Source organism: Chlorocebus sabaeus, chromosome 1, assembly GCF_047675955.1.
Source record: "Chlorocebus sabaeus isolate Y175 chromosome 1, mChlSab1.0.hap1, whole genome shotgun sequence".
NCBI lineage: Eukaryota > Metazoa > Chordata > Mammalia > Primates > Cercopithecidae > Chlorocebus > Chlorocebus sabaeus.
The window spans coordinates 29,953,456-29,973,079 of record NC_132904.1 but is presented as its reverse complement, the minus strand read 5'-3'; the positions used below and the strand labels follow the sequence as shown (position 1 = coordinate 29,973,079).

Here is a 19,624-nt window from a genome sequence, read left to right as displayed (position 1 = left end):
TTTAGTTGCATGACAATTACTTTGAAGATAGCTAGGTGACGGGTTTTTAGGAAAGGAAGTTTATATTTTGAGTGCATACATAGTATATGACAGGTACTGTGTTAAGTTTACCTATTTTCTCTTATTTAAATTCTACATATTTATTATTCCTATCTAAGCCTCAATTTTCTCATCTAAGAAAATAGGTATAATATCTATCTCAAAAGACTATTATGAGGATTAAAAGGGATTTTAAAAAACACTAATATTTATTGAACATCTACACTGGATTAAGCATTGTGGTTTGTTCCCCCACATACTTTATCTTATTCATTAGCTGCATTTTAAAACAAGGAAAATGAAGTTAACCAGAGGTGGCTAAAACTATTTTTCCCCAGTGGAAGAACCTCTGCCAAGAATCCAGAAAACAGGCTGAGGGCAGTGGCTCATGCCTGTAATCACAGCACTTTGGGAGGCTGAGGTGGGCGGGTCATATGAGGCTAGGAGTTTGAGACCAGTCTGGCCAACATGCCAAAATCCTATCTCTACTAAAATACAAAAATTAGCCAGGCCTGGTAGCACACCTGTGATCCCAGCTACTTGGAAGGCTTAGGCAGGAGAATCGCTTGAACCCAGGAGGCGGAGGTTGCAGTGAGCCAAGTGCAGTGAGCTACTGCACTCCAGCCTGGGTGACACAGCAAGACTCCGTCACAAAAAACAAACAAACAAACAAACAAACAAACAAACAAACGAAAAAACCCAGATACAGGCAAGGTTGTAAGGAAAAGGGAACCCTTACACAGTGATGGTAGGAGTATAAATTAGTGCAAACATTGTGGAAAGCAGTACGGCAATTCCCCAAAGAGCTAAAAGCAGAACAATCATTTGACCTAGCAATCCTACTACTGGGTATATACCTAAAGGAATATAAAGCATTCTACCGTAAAGACACAAGCACACAAACGTTCACTGCAGCACTCTTCACAAGAGCAAAGACATGGAATCAACCTAAATGCCCATCAGTGACAGAATGGATAAAGAAAATACGGTATATATACACCATGGAATATTATGCAGCCATAGAAAAGAACAAGATCATGTCTCCTGCGGGAACATGGATGGAGCTGGAGGCTATTATTCTTAGCAAACTAACACAGTAACAGAAAACCAAATACTGCATGTTCTCACTTATAAGTGGGAGCTAAATGGTAATAACTTATGACTACAAAGAAGGAAACAACAGACACTGGGGTCTACTTGATGGGGGAGGGTGGGAGAAGGAAGAGCATAAAAGATAACTATTGGGTACTGACTGAACTAAATACCTGGGTGACATAATAATATGTACAACAAACCCCTTGACATGTTTGTCTATGTAACAAACCTTCATGTGTGTACCCTCAAACCTAAAATTTAAAACAATTTTAAAGAAAGTACTTTCTGATTACATCACTGGTTTGATCAAGATCTGTTTGGTTAAGGGAATTTTGAGTTAATACCACCTGATCTGAATTTCACAACTGATCCCAAAATAAAATGAGTGCCCTATTGTAGACTACAGGGAAACACTAAAGTTAATAGGGGAAATCTATAAAATTATTTTGACATTAACATTGAGGGATAAATTTGGACTTAATGTTTCACATATATTTTCTGACACCAACATTAAAACAAGAAAATGCTCATTCCACAATGAGGAAATTTTCCAATGAATTTTATTATCACCAGCATCTTTAAAAATTAAGAGGAATTTTCTGGGAGTATATATAAAAAAGAAATTAAAGGCAAATATTTTGCTGCTAAGGATTTAAAAATAAACAAAAACATAGAGTATAAAATTGTCATTTCACTGTCCCCTCATTTAAAATTATAAGAATATAAGCAAATAACATCCAATGTCAGAAGAGATTCAGGGTGACCATTTGCAGTATTTAGTGGCAAATTAGTAGCATCATGAAAAATTTCAATTCATTAAAAAAATAGCTTTTATTTAAATAATAATTATGTTGAGCTTTATCTCTGTATATAATTAGACTTCCTTTCGGCTTAGACAATTCCATTTTCTCCAACTGGGAGCTGTGAAGGATCAAGTCCTACTTTCTTCATTGATATGGCAATATCAAATAAATAGTCATAACACTCACACCTGTAAAACAAAAAGCAAAAAGAACCAGTGTTTATTGAACAACAGAGTTCTCCAATACTAAAGAATCACATTTCTCCTCTCTTACAGTTAACTCTGCTTTGTTCCTAGTACGTATTTTCTCTCAATTCTAGGCCAAAACTTTATTTTGCCCTCAACATTTTTAAAATACAGACAGGAATCATATTAAGTCATGCAACCATATTACATACCTCTCAGGAAATGAAAGAGAGTTTAAAATATACTGCCTACATAAATTTACATTTTTTAAAAACTAGATGTCACTTTCTGAAATAGAACTTTTATAACTTGGGATCTGTGTCTTCTTCCTCTATTAACATTCCTAGAGCCTTGCCAAACAATAGCTCATCCAATCAATACTTCTTCATGAATGAATATATAATAAAAATAAAGTATCTAGAAATAATGATAAACAATTTAAATTTAAACCAACTGACATACTTTATTTTCTTTTACATTTAGCGGGTGGTAACTTATTTCCCATGTTGATTTACACTCACATGGTTTTGGCCTTCTCCCATGTTTCCCCCCACACATATACTCCATGACGTCTGACCAGTACTGCACAGGAGTCTGGGTATTCATTCATTGCATGAGCCATTCGATCTTTGAGGTCTTTCTCCTCAGGTGTATTCTCAATAATGGGTACCACTAACATATCATCATATCTGTAAGGCAAAACAAGCTATTTTTTTCCATTAAAAAAAATCAAGCATTGCTCTGTATACAATATGTAATTTTTTCAAGTAACCAGTTAGACACGCTCTTTTTATGAACAGGATATTGCGTGTTATTCTATGTATCTTGTATAACCATCTCTACCAAAAGGTACCTTGGGAATGTGGCAGGCTTGTTCTAAACCTAAACCTAAGTGGTGGATTTTGTAAAATACAGCAAAACCTAACAAAGAAATCATCAAGATCATACAAATGTTTCCTTGAAGCAGGGACAATCATAATATTTACACAAGGAGATGGCAAATGATATATTTCAGAATCAGAAGCATAGAAAAGATTAAAAATTGAATTATATATTAAGAATTTCCCAATAATACAAAATCACTGTATTTCATTTCTGCAGAACCCCAAAGTATCTGAGATAGGCAAATCAATAAACACAAGCATGGTTTGGGGCACTAGTATCTCAGATACTTTATAGTGCTAAAACTTAAAAAAAAAAAAAATTCTAGCTAAAGTATTCAGAAATTGCTACTGCAGGGCAAGCATAGACTAAGTAGTCATCATGTGACTGATAACTTGGCCAACCATTATCATTAAGAGTATAGAGCTGCCCATTACTTCACTTAAGTAAAACAGAGGTAATTACAGAATATCCTTAACTACGGCTGAGTGCGGTGGCTCATGGCTATAATCCCAGCACTTTGGGAAGCCAAGGCAGGTGGACTGCTTGAGCTCATGAATTCAAAACCAGCCTGGCCAACGTGGTGAAACCCTGTCTCTACAAAAAATACAAAAATCAGCCAGGTATGGTGGTGCATGCCTGTAGTCCCAGCTACTCGAAAGACTGAGGTGAGAGAATGGCTTCAGCCCGGGAGGCGGAGGTTGCATGAGTCAAGATCGAGCCACTACACTCTAGCCTGGGCAACAAAGCCAGACTTAGTCTTCAAACAAACAAACAAACAAAAAACCAAAAAACCCCCCCACTATCCTTAATATTGAAGGAATGAATTGCTAGTCTCAAATCTTTCCTAATATTGGCCAAGAGAACCACAAACTTATATTTTTCTCTAGCATGCACTCAATAGTCAGATATATTTTCAGGAGCAAAATAATTTCATAGCAAAATAAGACCTTAAAGCGAATTCAAGCCAATCCTCCCACTTTACAAACGTGACACTGATCCAGACAAGTTAAATGAGAAAGAGAGCCAGGATAGCCCTTTGACCCTCAAAGAGTATTGTTTTACTGTACCATAGATACGTTGCTTCTGAAAGGGAGTACAATTATAATATAAATGTTATGTATATCTATACTATTATACAATTATAATATATGTATACATATATATTAGATACACATGTATATACGTATACATTATACAGATACATATGTTAACCTTCCCTGGTAAGAACTAGTACAGTCATGACAGAAACCATGTTTCTGTCAATGTCAGACCACAGATATGATAGTGGTCCTATAAGATTATAACGGAGCTGAAAAACTCCTAACCTGCATGGACCTGGTGGACTGAACAAAGGGGGTGAACATGGGAATAAAAGATAAAGACAAGAGAGTACGTTTGGAAGAAGGGGTTGGGGGCACCTTGCCTCTAGTGGACAAGGGCCCTGAGCTTTACATAGCCCTCCATATTTATTGGTAAAAGAGACGAGAAATGGGGGGTGATCGTGGGGGGGTGATTGTCAGGCAGCTGTCAGTCAGCCATTTGGTTCACAGCAGGCTTGTGAGACTGCATCCTTCAAACAATAGATGCTAGAGTTCTCAACAGATAACTTCAAGGATCCCTGTGCCAGGGAGTGATGTCCCTCAGCAAACCTTTTGGTGGCAGGCACAGGGTGAGTTTGCTCACATCCTGCATTCATGATAAACAGTTAGCTGTTTGATCATACAGCCTCCAGTGGAATGCTGAGTTGGTCACGATCCCTTTGGCATTTTCGGCTCCCAACAACTCCTATCGCCTAATGACCGCTTAGCTGTCATAAGGTTATAGCACCACATATTATGCAAATATCTGTGGTGATGCTGGTGTAAAGAAACCTACCGTGCTGCTAGCTCTATGAAAGTACAGCATATACAATTATGTACAGTATTTAATACTTGATAATAATAATAAATGACTATGTTAGTAGTTTATGTATTTATTACACTATAATTTTAAAACACTATTTTAGGGTGTACTCTTTCTACTTATATAGTTTTTAAAAAGTTAACTGTAAAGCAGCCTCAGGCAGGTCCTTCAGGAGGTATTCCAGAAGACGGCACTGTTATCACAGGAAATGTGAGCTCCATGCATGTTACTTGCCCCTGAAGACCTTCCAGTGAGACAAGGTGTGGAGGTGGAAGGCAGTGATATTGATGACCCTGACCCTGTGTACACCTAGGCTGATATATGTGTTTCTGTCTCAGATTTAAAAAAAAAAATTTTAAAAAGTTAAAAAAAAATTAAAATAGAAAAAACTTATAGAATAAGGACATAAAGAAAATATTTTTGTATAGCTGTACAATGTGTGTTTTAAGGTACTATTACAAGAGTCCAAAAGTAAAAAAAAAAAAAAAAAAAAGGAAAAGCTTGATAAACTAAAAAAGTTACAGTAAGCTGAGGTTATTAAGAAATGTTTTCAATAAATTTCATGTAGCCTAAACGTACAATGTTTATAAAGTCTATAGCAGTGTAATGTCCTGGGCCTTCACATTTACTCACCACTCACTTACTGATTCACCCAGAAGAACTTCCAGCCCTGCAAGCTCCGTTCATGGTCAGGGTCTTAGACAGGTGTAACACTTTTTATCTCTTACATCGTATTTTTTTACCGAACCTTTTCTATGTTTAGATACACAAATACCTACCATTGTGTTGCAATTGCCCACAGTACATTGTACTAACCTGCTATGCAGGCTTGTAGCCTAGGAGCATTAGGCTATACCATATGCCCTGGGTGTGCAGTAGGCTATACCATCTAGGTTTGTGTATGTACACTCTGCATACACAAGCAATGATGAAATCACCTAGTGACACATTTCACAGAACATATCCCCATCCACAGTGACATGTGACTGTATTTTAAAGATGTTCTTTATATAAAAGATAAACTTAAAAAAAAATACAGTAGATAATTTTAAACTCCATCCTTTCTTACCTCATCCAGCTGTCATTGCCCTTCTTTTGATTAGACTCAGGATTCTCTTCAAATTCAGACACAATAACACCGCCTCCTGAGCTGTGATAATGACTCTGCTACTCATTTCCCAGCTAGGCTCCAACAAAACTGCAAAGGGCCACCATGTTTGGCCTCTCTACAAAATTGCAAAGACTCTCTTATGCCCTGTTCCTCTACCTTACCTTTTCCCTCTTTTCAGAAAAACTGATTCTTCTGATGTATTTTTATTTCTTCACCAAAACAATAAAATTCATATGAAACTGATAGCACCCAGAAGGCCTCTCCTTCAGCCCCAGATATGGAAGAGGCAATCTGGGACTCTACTTTCTTCAGTATGTACACTTCTCCTAATTTAAATATTTAACTTTTGTAAATTGGTGTTTCACAGTCCTGAGGAATGCTTTAAGCACACAATAAATATTAACTGAAATCAAGTCAATATCTCAGTGCACTAGTTTAAACATGTACATTCCATTATGTGCAGTAAGAATATGATATTGTGGTAATAACACTTTAGTAAAACGGGCACCGTTTTCCTCTAAACAAGGCAAGGTAGGATCAAGCCCTTTAGGAAATTAAGAGTGAAGGTTCAGGAATGAGAATGCTAATAAACTGAAATGAAATGCTTAGCTTGTCCCTGAACACTGAGAACATGTTTCTTCATGCCATTATATTCTAGAATTATGAAGAATTACTACACTTTTGTGGACTGGTGAATTTATTTAAACTGATCTAGAATGGTAATCTATACTTACTATCCATATCACCTTCCACACTGAAAAATTCTAAAAATACAGAGATCTACTTTATTTAAAAAACTTATATAAATATGAAAATATTCCAGAAACACTAAATTAAATTATCATGAAGTATAAACTGTAGTCACTGCTCAAATTTCTGAAGAAAAGTGAAGGTGAAGAGATCTTTGGGTGCCTCAATATAGGAACATAGTCTTTCCATAATGATAGAGCTCTCAGTCAAGATTTTTTTCAGTTTACTTAAATAAACATTTCATTATTCATATTGCTAATAATTTACCATGGCTGGGATAGGGGCAGGAGAGGAGGGAAGACATCCCATTTGTGTCATGAGAATAGGTCTGGAAGTGTAATATTAAATGGAGTATTATTTAACACAGATCCCACGACATCTCATTATACGCAGACAATGATCAGTATTCTGTTTATCAAAGAGAAGGAAGAATTCTTTTCAAATTATTTAAGAAAAGGAAAAAAAATACCTATAATATCCTCCGGAAGTACATTTCTTTATTCCTTTTATCATCTCTTGATGGGTAATTTTAAACTCCCGTCCTGGAAAGAGAAGGGTGGCCATCACAGCAGCTTTGGAGTGGGTGTGAATCACCGCACCTGCTCCTGGAGGAGGAGGAAGACAGCCGCATGCTCAGTGAAGACTGCATTACAGCTTTTATTTATTTATTTATTTATTTATTTATTTATTTATTTTTTAAAAATTTATTTATTATGATTAAACTTCAAGTTGTAGGGTACATGTGCACAACGTGCAGGTTTGCTACATATGTATACTTGTGCCATGTTGGTGTGCTGCACCCATCAACTCGTCATTTACATAAGGTATAACTCCCAATGCAATCCCTTCTCCCTCCCCCCTCCCCATGATAGGCCCGGGTGTGTAATGTTCCCCTTCCCGAGTCCAAGTGATCTCATTGTTCAGTTCCCACCTATGAGTGAGAACATGCGGTGTTTGGTTTTCTGTTCTTGTGATAGTTTGCTGAGAATGATGGTTTCCAGCTGCATCCATGTCCCTACAAAGGACACAAACTCATCCTTTTTTATGGCTGCATAGTATTCCATGGTGTATATGTGCCACATTTTCTTAATCCAATCTGTCACAGTCCATATCGTTATACATATATATACATATGGTTATAGGCTTATTTTTCCTGGCATGGAATAAGTTGGTAGTGGGCACGAGGGTAAGTGGAATAATGGACCTTCCCCATAGATTGATGTGAAAACTGTGTAAGTTCATGCACTTAAAGTTCTTGCATATGGTGGGTATCCAAGAAATGTTAACTGAAATAATAATTACCATTATTTAGAGGAGCCTACTCTGCAAATATTCTTTATGTTGAATACATTTTCTGCATACCTCTCATTGTGTAAGCATTCATGAAAAGAGGAGTACACTGGCTTTTTTTTAGCTTCTTAGATGGCAAAGGTCCACTTATGTCCTTTTCATTTATATCACAAACAAACATGTCTTCAGGCTATTTATAGAGGGGAAAAAAAGAAAAAAGAGGGCTTATAAAATACCAACTAGAAATGTTTCTTTTCTTGTGTACATATACACAAGAATACAAGAAAGTGTTTATCTATAGTATACATACTTGTGTATATGTTTAGTATACATATACATAGAGTGCTAATATATGTATATATTTAATTTACATTTTAAATATATAATTATAGTTTCTCAAAATAATTTAACAATTTTGAGAAATAAAAAATGATTTCTACTGGTAAAAATATTCTCAAAAGTTTAATATAAATCTCAAAAATTAAAAAAAATTTGAAGACAAAAAATAAGGAAAATTACTATTTATGTAATGATTTTACTGCTGTCATTTCATCAATTTAGCTTCTCAACTTTGCCCTATAATTTCACAACTATATTTCAGAGAGCCTATATAAAGAAATCGACATTCCAAAGATGGGTGTTAAAATTTTTTTCCCCACATTTTGTAAAATAAAACCAAAATTTTGAGTAAAATTTTCTAACCCTTGAGAAATTTAGCTGGTACTCAGAAAGGTTAATCTCAATAAGGTATATTCTTCTTAAAGCTTAAGAAATTAGGTAGATCTACAGGTTTTTCTTTTTTTTTCAACTTTTATTTTAGGTCCAGGGGTACATGTGGAGGTTTGTTACATAGGTAAATTGCATGTTACAAGAATCTGGTGTACAGATTATTTTGTCACCCACGTAATAAGCATAGTAACTGACAGCAGTTTTTCCATCCTCATCTCCTCCCACCCTTCACCCTCAAGTATTTCTGATCTGTAGCTTTTATCTGCCAGGGTTTATCAAAAAACTACAATATAAATGTTTTAACAAAGCAGCTTTTCTTTTTTCTTGTATTAGAAGTTAAATAATTATGTGTTTGCTTTAACTAGATTTGGGGTATTATTCTGGTATTAACACAGAATGAGACTTCTCAAAATCTGAAACAAAGTTTCATAACTTGAAATCTCGAAATTAGAATAACTTTGCTATTATGAAATATGAATTAATTTGGTTCATCTGAGACCATCAATCTGATTATTCCACCAGCCTGATAAAGATCGTAGTGTTATAAAGCTGCAAAGTCATACTTGTTCTTTACTGTGATTTAAGATTGCACTATTCACTTTTGCCCCCATAGGCTGAATAAGATTTCAAAACATACACTGGTTGTATGGAGGATATCTACCACCTTAAAAAACATTTAATAATTACTCAATAAATGTTTGTTGATTAGTTACTCAAATTGTTGTGATAAAATGAACATTTTCTCTTAAAATTAATTCCATTTCATAAAACAGTGATTAAGAAGAAGAGACATTGAGGTTAAAGAATCCCTTTATAATACCTGAATTCGTTCCTTTTGCACTCCTGAAGGAGCAATGTAGATTTCATCGCTGGCAACACAAAACATACAAATTGGTATTTATTTATTTCCTGCTTTTGCACAAAGAAAAGTATATCTTCACAGTCCAATCATGCATGTTCTTTATAAATCAAGCAATACAGCCAGTTGCTTGATTTAATTATGGATTTTGGCTGCATAGAAAGAAAGTCAAACTACATCAATGCCTTTGTAGTGCTGGTGACATAGTAGAATTATTAGTTGTTGCTTTTGTCTTCCACGTTTTCATATATATTTATTCTTTTTATAGTGTAAAGTTGGTGGTAACCAGGTTTTTATCCAGTTAGGGGAATAAAAATCTGAAAACGTAAGTCTTTAGTGTCTTTAAACATGAAAAAGCAGAGTTTAACCTATGTGAAATACAGTTATTCTAAAATCCAATCTGGAAAATATGCTCAATAGAAGTATATTTCTGTCATGCAAAGAATCAGGTTTGATTTATTGTTTGAAATGCTCTTATTAAACCATGAAGTTCAGAGACCTCTGCTGGACGGTTTCTTAAATTACTATATTAACACTGGGCTACTTTTTGGATAGAATCACACGCTTCCCATTTGACTTCCCATTTGAAAAGCATACATATCTTGGAAAACATTTAGTAAAAAGTTAAAACAACTACAAACAGTTCAAAATATAAGAATGGCTACATGTGAAGATTTCTTTGTTACAAGATGTTGGACTAAGGGAGATGCTATAGCCTACCATTTACCACAAGGTGCTCTCAAATTTGATTTGGAAATTAATTTCAAATCTTGTCTAAAGTCTCTCCACCCTCAACAACAACTAAACAAACGTCCCTTGGCTCACGTATCAGATTTTTTCTCTTCTCGTTGGATATCTTTGATAAATTACCAGTTTCAGTTGCCGCCAGAGAGTATTAATGAGCTGCCACATATATGTAAACCAAGAAAATGCCAGTACCTGCATGCTCTAGTTCCTGCCAGAAGGCACAGACATAGGGACATTGAACACGTATCAAACATTTCATAGTGCAAATGAGCATGATGGCCTATATATCAAGCTGCTGAAGTTCAGGTTACTAATAAACCTGTAGGCTTGGAATCGATAAAAATCTAGGGTGAAATAGATGTTTCTTTAAGGTTCTATTGATGAAGTCTAGAAAACAAATGTCTGATAATGTGAGTGGAAATCCAATGCACTGCAAGCTGCATGCAAGCATTCGCTTTCATGAAGTGGTTATTGTTTCCGAGTTCTGCGACATAAGGATAACATAAAGGGACATTCCTCTGGAACCAGTGAGAATGGGTTGGGATCACACTATTAACAAGGGCTCTTTGTGAATACCAGTGATCCAAATCTGGTGTCCTTGTGTAACATGGACGAAGCTCTAGACTCATGTATGGTACGTGGTCCACTCACCTGCATAGATAAGTGGACTTGTGGGTCTTCTTATGTGGGTAGGAATTTATGCAGTCCTGGGAATAGACTCAAATAAAGTACAAAACGGTCTGCTGGTAAGTAAAACTAATCTATAAAGTAGAGTATTCTGTTTATTCAGTGACTTGGTATGCTGAGTCCTGTAAATGTCTTTGTAAAACTGAAATTAATTTATAGACTTTGATGAACTTTGGGTAATTAAAACATTAGCCAAATATGTTTTAGAAAAATATATTTACACCTACAAAGAATGAGATATCTGGATAAAAATATAAAAATGACAGTGTTTTTTAGAATACAAACACGCCATATACTAAAGTGAAATATCTACTTGGTGCTTTAAGCTACACACGGAAAGCATTTTGAATTTCAAGTTACTAAATTTTGGAATATACTTCTCTGTACTCCTGCATTTTCACTGTGGTAAGCAAGGGCCAACCCCCAAGAGGTCAAAAAACATCTATGTTCAGTTGCTTCTATTTTTATTTGCTTTCTGGTCATTTAAAAAATAATTTAAATCTTACAGTGCTTCAATTATTTTGTCTACAATATGACTTTATTAATTGTAGTCCTAATCACATGCAACAGGATCAGTCTCTCTGACACCTGTCAATATTACTCTGTGAAAATAGGAAATTATAAATTTGAATGATAGGGATCTAACCTAAACCCAGTGGCTATTGAGTATCCTGGAATTGCCTTGATTACTATTATTTTTTCGGTCCTTTATTTCCTTCTTGTGACTTAATTTTTGGTACCACACACTTGTGGCATAAGCTGGAATGGCTGAGTCAAACCTTGGAATCAGTAAATCATTTTATGTTCCCAAAGAGCTTATTGTCTATATTATTCTGGAATCATAATTTATTGGGTTTGCACTTTATTCCAAATTTATCTGCCCTAAGCATCAAAGAGCCAAACTTTCACTAACAACATGAGAATAGTATTTCTGATAACGCTAGTGACTTATTAAGTCATTTAAATATTAGGGGAAAAAAACAACATTTTACTATAAAATATTCATTTTACTACGTAAAGCACAAATTTAATAAGATTCCAAATACAATGCCATATGACTGTGGCTCTTTCCATCCATGATCTCCACACCCATTAAGAACTAAGGATAAAGCATTTCACATATATGATGAAAATTTCTTATAAGCTGATTGTAGTGCTATAAAAACCCATTTAATTTTAAAAGATGTGCCAATGAGTGGTTTATGGTGGCCACATACAATGGTAGTGCATGGATTAGTAAAATTCTACGAGAAAGAACATAGTTCTTTATGTCTTTTTGGTAAGAAAAGTTTCGTCTTGAGTCCTGCATTCACCTATTTCTAACTTGGCTGGTTTTTTTAAAAGAGCCAGTTAGAAATGGTTATTTTAGCTCATTTGATAGAAAGCTTTATTTTATACATACACAAACTATTTCTGAACATGCAGATAAAAAGCAGTTAACTAAAGGCAGCATTTAGAATGTGATTTATTATAAATAACACAGTTGGGAAACTGTATTACTGGGACTCAACTTCTAAATGGATACATGAAACAAGAATAAATGTTGTTATCATAGGGTTTGCTGTGAATAGGCCATCTTGAAAGTTTTGGCAAACTAATGTGAAAGCTCGAGCAATGCTGTATTTACACATCAGCAGCTAGGCTGATGGTAAGAGAGGAGGCACAGATGGATTTATTGATCTACCATGTGGAACATAATCTTACTAGACTGAGAGCATACTTATATCCTTAACTGTGCCAGAATGAAAATTTCATGAGTTAACTCAGTAATTTAAAGCAGATAAAATTACAATGGCATCATCTTGTGGTATGCCATAGACTCCCTTTTGTTCAAAATGACTTATATCCCTAAGTGTGCTAGTTGCTAACAGAGGCACCTCTTGTCATTTCCCACCGTTCAATGAAAATTTCATGAGTTAACTCAGTAATTTAAAGCAGATAAAATTATAATGGCATCATCTTGTGGTATACCATAGACTCCCTTTTGTTCAAAATGTTCTGATTATATTTAACATTCCATTCGTTAATATGCAATGCAGCCTCCTTGGGGGCATGACTATATATACTTATCAGCACATAAATATTTTAATAATACAATTTTGTTAAAGAAAGTGAATTAGAATGAAGTACTAAATCAACATCACTCAATTTAACACACAGCCTCCAGACAATACTATTCCTAACACATTTCAGGAGGAAGAAAAGATTAATCCTATGTTGGAAATCCTTGAATGAGATTCTATAATCTTAATTTCATTGATAGCAAGTTACTTCTTACTAACACTTACTAATACTTACTTTATTTCTTTATCTTCTTGAATAAATGACACTAAATAAATACAATGAGCGATTGAATACTATTTATCCTTCCTGCTTCAATTTAAGTCCAGTACATCTTGTTTTGTCCTCTGAAGAATACAGATTAGCAGGTACTATATTCATTAATGATACAGGTGCTTAGGAAGCATACTGCCTTTCTTTTTATTCAATAAAAAAATTATTAGGATTTTTAATGATTAGTCATCTGTATTTAAGTGACTTTAAAATATGTATCTGGGAGGCCGAGGCAGGTGGGTTGCTTGAGCCTAGGAGTTCAAGACCAGCCCATGCAACACAGTGAGACCCAGTCTCTACAAAAAAAAAAAAAAAAGAAAAAATTAGCCAGGCGTGGTGGTGCATGCCTGTAGTCCCAGCTACCCAGGAGGATGAGGTGGGAGGATTGTTTAAGCCTGGGAAGTCAAGGCCGCAGTGAGCCATGATTGCACCACTCCACTCCAGCCTGAGTGACAGAGCGAGACTCTGTTTCAAAAAACAAAGTACCTGAACCTTTGAAACAAATCCTATCTACCTAGAGAGGATCCGCTGGAATTTCAGGTATATGGACATACTTGGTAGCATGTTATTTAACTCTGGTACTCAAAAACTGAGGACTAAATTATTGTGATCTGAAATTGTGGTTCTTCAATCTTTAGGTATTTGATATATCTGCAGCTTTTGTACATTGCTTCCATTCAGTTATACAAACGTCCACTTCTCCATTTAGAAACTAAAGACCTACGGTATCACATAAAACTGATCATCAGTTGTTCTTTGGATATAACACATTAGACTCGCTGTGGTCTACTCAAAGGGAGAGTTCCTAGTAAAAAAGGCTGCCAGAAACTTACCCATGCTTCAAGCTAATTCCTCCTCCAGTCCCAGTGACCCAGCCCAAATGGTAAAACTGTTTGCAAAGTTCTGGGATCAGGTATCTTGGATGCTCCTTGTCCTAAAAAGAAGGCAATGATTTTTAAAACAGACATCATTTTATCAAGTAACTATTCCAGCTGGTGTTTCTAATAAGAAGCTAATTTAAGAAAGTTTAAGAAAACATACTATAGAAAGAGTACAGTGAGGGAAAAAACTATTACAGACATATTTTGTTTTTAATGTTTAGAAAGTGGATCTACTACATTTGGCAACCTGGGATTATTCAGTATAAGGCCATATAGTCCAACACTAAGGAACAGGCTGCAAAAACAAGGTGGGGAAATGCCCAGGACACATTACAAAGCGTCAACTAAAATGGCTGAAAGAAAACAGAATCTCATGCTGAAGGAACAGTCTGTCCAGAACATTTATTTACACAAAGCACCTTATTTAACTAAGGCTTGATGATATATATATATGAGATATTATGATAGTTACACATTCAACACATACTCTGTGTGTTGGTTCAATTGCATTTTTATTCCAAAAAAGTCCTTTTTCCCATAATGATTTTAGTTTCTCTTATTGCAAAAGCAATATATACTCATTATAGAAAATAAAGTGAAGCAAATTACAAAAAACACTAAGAAACAATCTCAGTTAACACTTGCTTAACCCATTTTACAAAGATATGTGTTTATGAGTGTGTGTACGTGTATGTATACAGACAAATACCAAGCCTTATTTTTGTAAGTCCAATGATTACTTCTTTAGAAAAAAAAATCCACACCATTTTCTCCTGCTTTTTTGTGGTTTAAATTAATGAAAACAAACAAAATAAATAAAGAAGAAATACAATGAATTCCATTTTGGGCAGTATGATATACAATCCTTATCTTGAAAATAAGTACAAATGCTGAATAAATTATTTTTAAAAATATTTCAAAACAAGTTGTTGAGCTGGCAAGAAAGTAAGGTTTCACAGGGACCATAAAAAATGAGAATGAGACTCTCACACTAGTTAGAACGGCGATCATTAAAAAGTCAGGAAACGATAGATGCTAGAAAGGATGTGGAGAAATAGGAACGCTTTTACACCGTTGGTGGGAGTGTAAATTAGTTCAACCATTGTGGAAGACAGTGTGGCGACTCCTCAAGGATCTAGAACCAGAAATACCATTTGACCCAGCAATCCCATTACTGGGATTCTACTATAAAGACACACACGTATGTTTACTGCAGCACTATTCACAGTAGCAAAGACTTGGAATCAACCCAAATGCCCATCAATGTTAGACTGGATAAAGAAAATATGGTACATATACACCATGGAATACTATGCAGCCATAAAAAAGGATGAGTTCACGTCCTTTGTGAAGGTGCAAACCATCATTCTCAGCAAACTAACACAGGAACAGAAAACCAAACACCACATGTTATCACTCATAAGTGGGAGTTGAACAATGAGAACACATGGACACAAGGAAGGGAACATCACACAATGGGGCCAGTCAGGAGGTGGGGGGCTAGAGGAGGGATAGCATTAGGAGAAATACCTAATGTAGATGATGGGTTGAGGGGTGCAGCAAACCACCATGGCACAGGTATACCTATGTAACAAACCTGCACGTTCTACACATGGATCCCAGAACCTAAAAGTATAACAATGCAACAACAACAACAAATGAGAATGAGACTACCTGGGAGAGAAGTGAGCTCCAAAGCCAGAATGTTCCTGAAGGTATTGCAAAACTCTGGTGACCTGGAGCTTCAATTCTGATAGCCATGTAAGCCACTAGAAGCATGAGATAAAACCCAGGCCCTGATCAATTAGAGAGAACCTAATGAAAAATCCCCACATAAACTGGAGACCCCAATGAGGTCCACCTTCAAGGTAACAGTGAACAAAATAAGATTCACTGTGGAGAAAATCACAACAAGGAAGCATGCCTTTACAGGTCCTGTCACTGGGTAAAGCGGGAAAAACATCTCTGGGTTCAAAAAGGGATCATTATTTAACAGGCTGAATTCTCAGCTACTTAGCTGAATACTTGAAATTGTGGTGTTTTTCCCCAGATTCAGTGCTAATGTTCTACTTACTCATTTTAAGTATTACAAATGATAACTGATGGAGTAACCTTCAAAATATAAAATTAGTAACATGAGAACCTAGAAAATGCTAAAAGTTCTGATTCAACTTAGACTTGGAGTTAGCTGACTTAAAAGTCAAATCCACATTACTGGATTTATTGCTTACATGACTTTGGGTGTCAGTTTACTTATCCCTACAATGAAAATGCTGTGAGGATTAAAATGAGCTACAAGGGACATAACGCAATCAGCACAATATCTGACACCGTCAATGTCAGTTTCCTTCTCATTTTGAAGAGCTGAAAATTCTTGAATTAAAATAGCAGATTATAGGAATTATTAAGAAATTACTTTAGACAGAAAGGGTGAGGTTGGTAAGGTTTTGTTTTCTTTTAATAATGCAGCTTGGTAAGGTTTTTTTTTTTTCTTTTAATAATGTAGCTCCAAAAATATTTCTTTTCTAGCAGAAGAGTGGCTTAAAGGGTCAGGCTGGCAAGCTTTGATATGCAAATGCAAGCCATTAGAAACTGGGTCCATCCAATATGGTGATTCCTACCTTCTTCTTGTCACCATGTGTGCCAAGCACCATAGTCACCCCAGATATCTTCACGTGTGCAGAACATCATGGTGGCCTGTATTTGAATATTAAAAGGCTAGTTTTTGCGTGGGCTACATGAATGACATATCTGGTCAAACCAATCCCCTGGGCCCTATGGAAATCAGACACCACCTCCTCCAGCCTCCTAATATAACCCAGTGTTTTCCGCTGCACGTGGGGTTTTCTCTCTCCGCTTGAAGCCACCCTCCTCTCTGTACAGGGGAGCTTCTTTCTTGCCTATTAAACTCTCCATTCCTTAAAACCACTCCACGGGTGTCCGTGTCATTTATCTAAATTGGTGCGAGACAAAGGGCCCTGGTGTTCCCTCAGTCATTGGAGTCGTATCATTTTGGTGCACTGGCCAGGAATCTGAGGTACAACATTCATCGGAGTGGTGACTATAGCAGCAAACCTAAAATCTGTTCTATCATTCTGAGGGGCTCTTGGCCTCTATTTTAAAATCAAATCAAATCAATCAACAGACATCCTTCAGCTAGATAAAAATACGCTTATCATGACTGCCATTCTAAAGCCTGAAATGTTAACCTTCCAGGTGAGAACACGGAGAACCCCCCAATACCCACGAGTCATTGGGAATGTTGGTCGTGTTTCGAATCAGTTTCCTTTCATGGGGAAACCTTACCATCGGGTGAGGCTGGGAAAAGTTCTGAGGCAACTGCAAATTTCTGGCCAGGACACACCCTGGCGTTATTCAAAGGCCTCTGGATTGGACCCAGCCTCCAACAGCCCATTTCGGGTTTTGGCAGAGAATCCCCAGCTATCCTGTCACAAAACTTTCCTTCTTTTTCTATCCACAGTCTCTTTCTCTCTGTGTAGAATGTGCGGGAATTTAGTAACCAGGAGTTTAGCTCAGGAACGCTGTTGCAATCTTCTAGGAAAAGAGGGTTCCTTTCCTCCCCCTCCTCCCTACCCCCACCCAGAGTGAGCATCTCTCTCTCTCTCTGCCCTTGGTCTGGAGAGTGCAGGGCATTTCCAGGTCTCTCTACCGCTTCTCTGGCGAGCACATAGTATTTCTTTTCTTTCCTTTTTTTTTTTTTTGAGGCGGAGTCTCACTCTATCGCCCAGGCTGGAGTGCAGTGGCACGATTTGGCTCACTGCAAGCTCAGCCTCCCAGGTTCACACCATTCTCTTGCCTCAGCCTCGCAAGTAGCTGGGACTACAGGCACCCGCCACCGTGCCCTGCTAACTGTTTGTATTTTTAGTGGAGACGGGGTTTCACCCTGTTAGCCAGGATGGTCTCGATCTCCTGACCTCGTGATCCACCCGCCCCAGCCAGGAGCACATAGTATTTCTAAACCAACAGTGCCACCTAGTGGAAATAGAAATCCTCTTCATGAGGCACTCTCTCTCCCTCCCTAAGCCCAAGCTGGGAAGAACCTTACACTGTTCCTCTTTCAAGCCCCTAGGCAATAAAAGTTACAGGAATCCACTCCTGGATATATTATATTCGTGTGAAAGCCTGGAGACCTGAGGGAGCAACCCCTGACAACCCAGAGGAACGCCTTGAATATCAATGTAAAGAAATAGGCGATCTTGGGGGGGCGGAGCAAGATGGCCGAATAGGAACAGCTCCAGTCTCCAACTCCCAGCGCGAGCGACACAGAAGACCGGTGATTTCTGCATTTTCAACTGAGGTACTGGGTTCATCTCACTAGGGAGTGCCGCACAATCGGTGCTGGTCAGCTGCTGCAGCCCGACCAGCGAGAGCTGAAGCAGGGCGAGGCATCGCCTCACTGGGAAGCGCAAGGGGGAAGGGAATCCCTTTTCCTAGCCAGGGGAACTGAGACACACAACACCTGGAAAATCGGGTAACTCCCACCCCAATACTGTGCTTTAAGCAAACAGGCACACCAGGAGATCATATCCCACACCTGGCTGGGAGGGTCCCACGCCCATGGAGCCTCCCTCATTGCTAGCACAGCAGTCTGTGATCTAACCGCAAGGCAGCAGCGAGGCTGGGGGAGGGGCGCCCGCCATTGCTGAGGCTTAAGTAGGTAAACAAAGCCTCTGGGAAGCTGGAACTGGGTGGAGCTCACAGCAGCTCAAGGAAACCTGCCTGTCTCTGTAGACTCCACCTCTGGGGACAGGGCACAGATAAATAAAAGCAGCAGAAACCTCTGCAGAGGCAAACGACTCTGACAGCTTTGAAGAGAGCAGTGGATCTCCCAACACAGAGGTTGAGATCTGAGAAGGGACAGACTGCCTGCTCAAGTGGGTCCCTGACCCCTGAGTAGCCTAACTGGGAGACATCCCCCACTAGGGGCAGTCTGACACCCCACACCTCACAGGGTGGAGTACACCCCTGAGAGGAAGCTTCCAAAGCAAGAGTCAGATAGGTACACACGCTGTTCAGCAATATTCTATCTTCTGCAGCCTCTGCTGCTGATACCCAGGCAAACAGGGTCTGGAGTGGACCTCAAGCAATCTCCAACAGACCTACAGCTGAGGGTCCTGACTGTTAGAAGGAAAACTATCAAACAGGAAGGACACCTACACCAAAACCCCATCAGTACGTCACCAGCATCAAAGACCAGAGGCAGGTAAAACCACAAAGATGGGGAAAAAGCAGGGCAGAAAAGATGGAAATTCAAAAAATAAGAGCGCATCTCCCCCGGCAAAGGAGCACAGCTCATCGCCAGCAAC

General features: G+C 37.6%; 1 protein-coding gene across 2 annotated transcripts in view; it reads right to left on the bottom strand.

Moving 5' to 3' along the window:
- Positions 1-1,676: 1,676 nt before the first annotated feature.
- The window catches only part of APIP (APAF1 interacting protein), a 34,551-nt gene continuing 16,603 nt past the window's right edge, over positions 1,677-19,624 (bottom strand). The window contains exons 2-7 of one of the 2 annotated variants that reach the window (XM_008002190.3): positions 14,250-14,350; positions 9,610-9,658; positions 8,133-8,250; positions 7,240-7,375; positions 2,644-2,811; positions 1,677-2,125 (exon numbers count right to left, since the gene is read on the bottom strand). In XM_008002190.3, coding sequence (XP_008000381.1) covers positions 2,026-2,125; positions 2,644-2,811; positions 7,240-7,375; positions 8,133-8,250; positions 9,610-9,658; positions 14,250-14,350 — 672 coding nt within the window. In that variant the 3' untranslated portion in view covers positions 1,677-2,025. The remainder of the gene's footprint in view (positions 2,126-2,643; positions 2,812-7,239; positions 7,376-8,132; positions 8,251-9,609; positions 9,659-14,249; positions 14,351-19,624) is intronic. The other variant, XM_008002200.3, reaches the window with a different exon arrangement.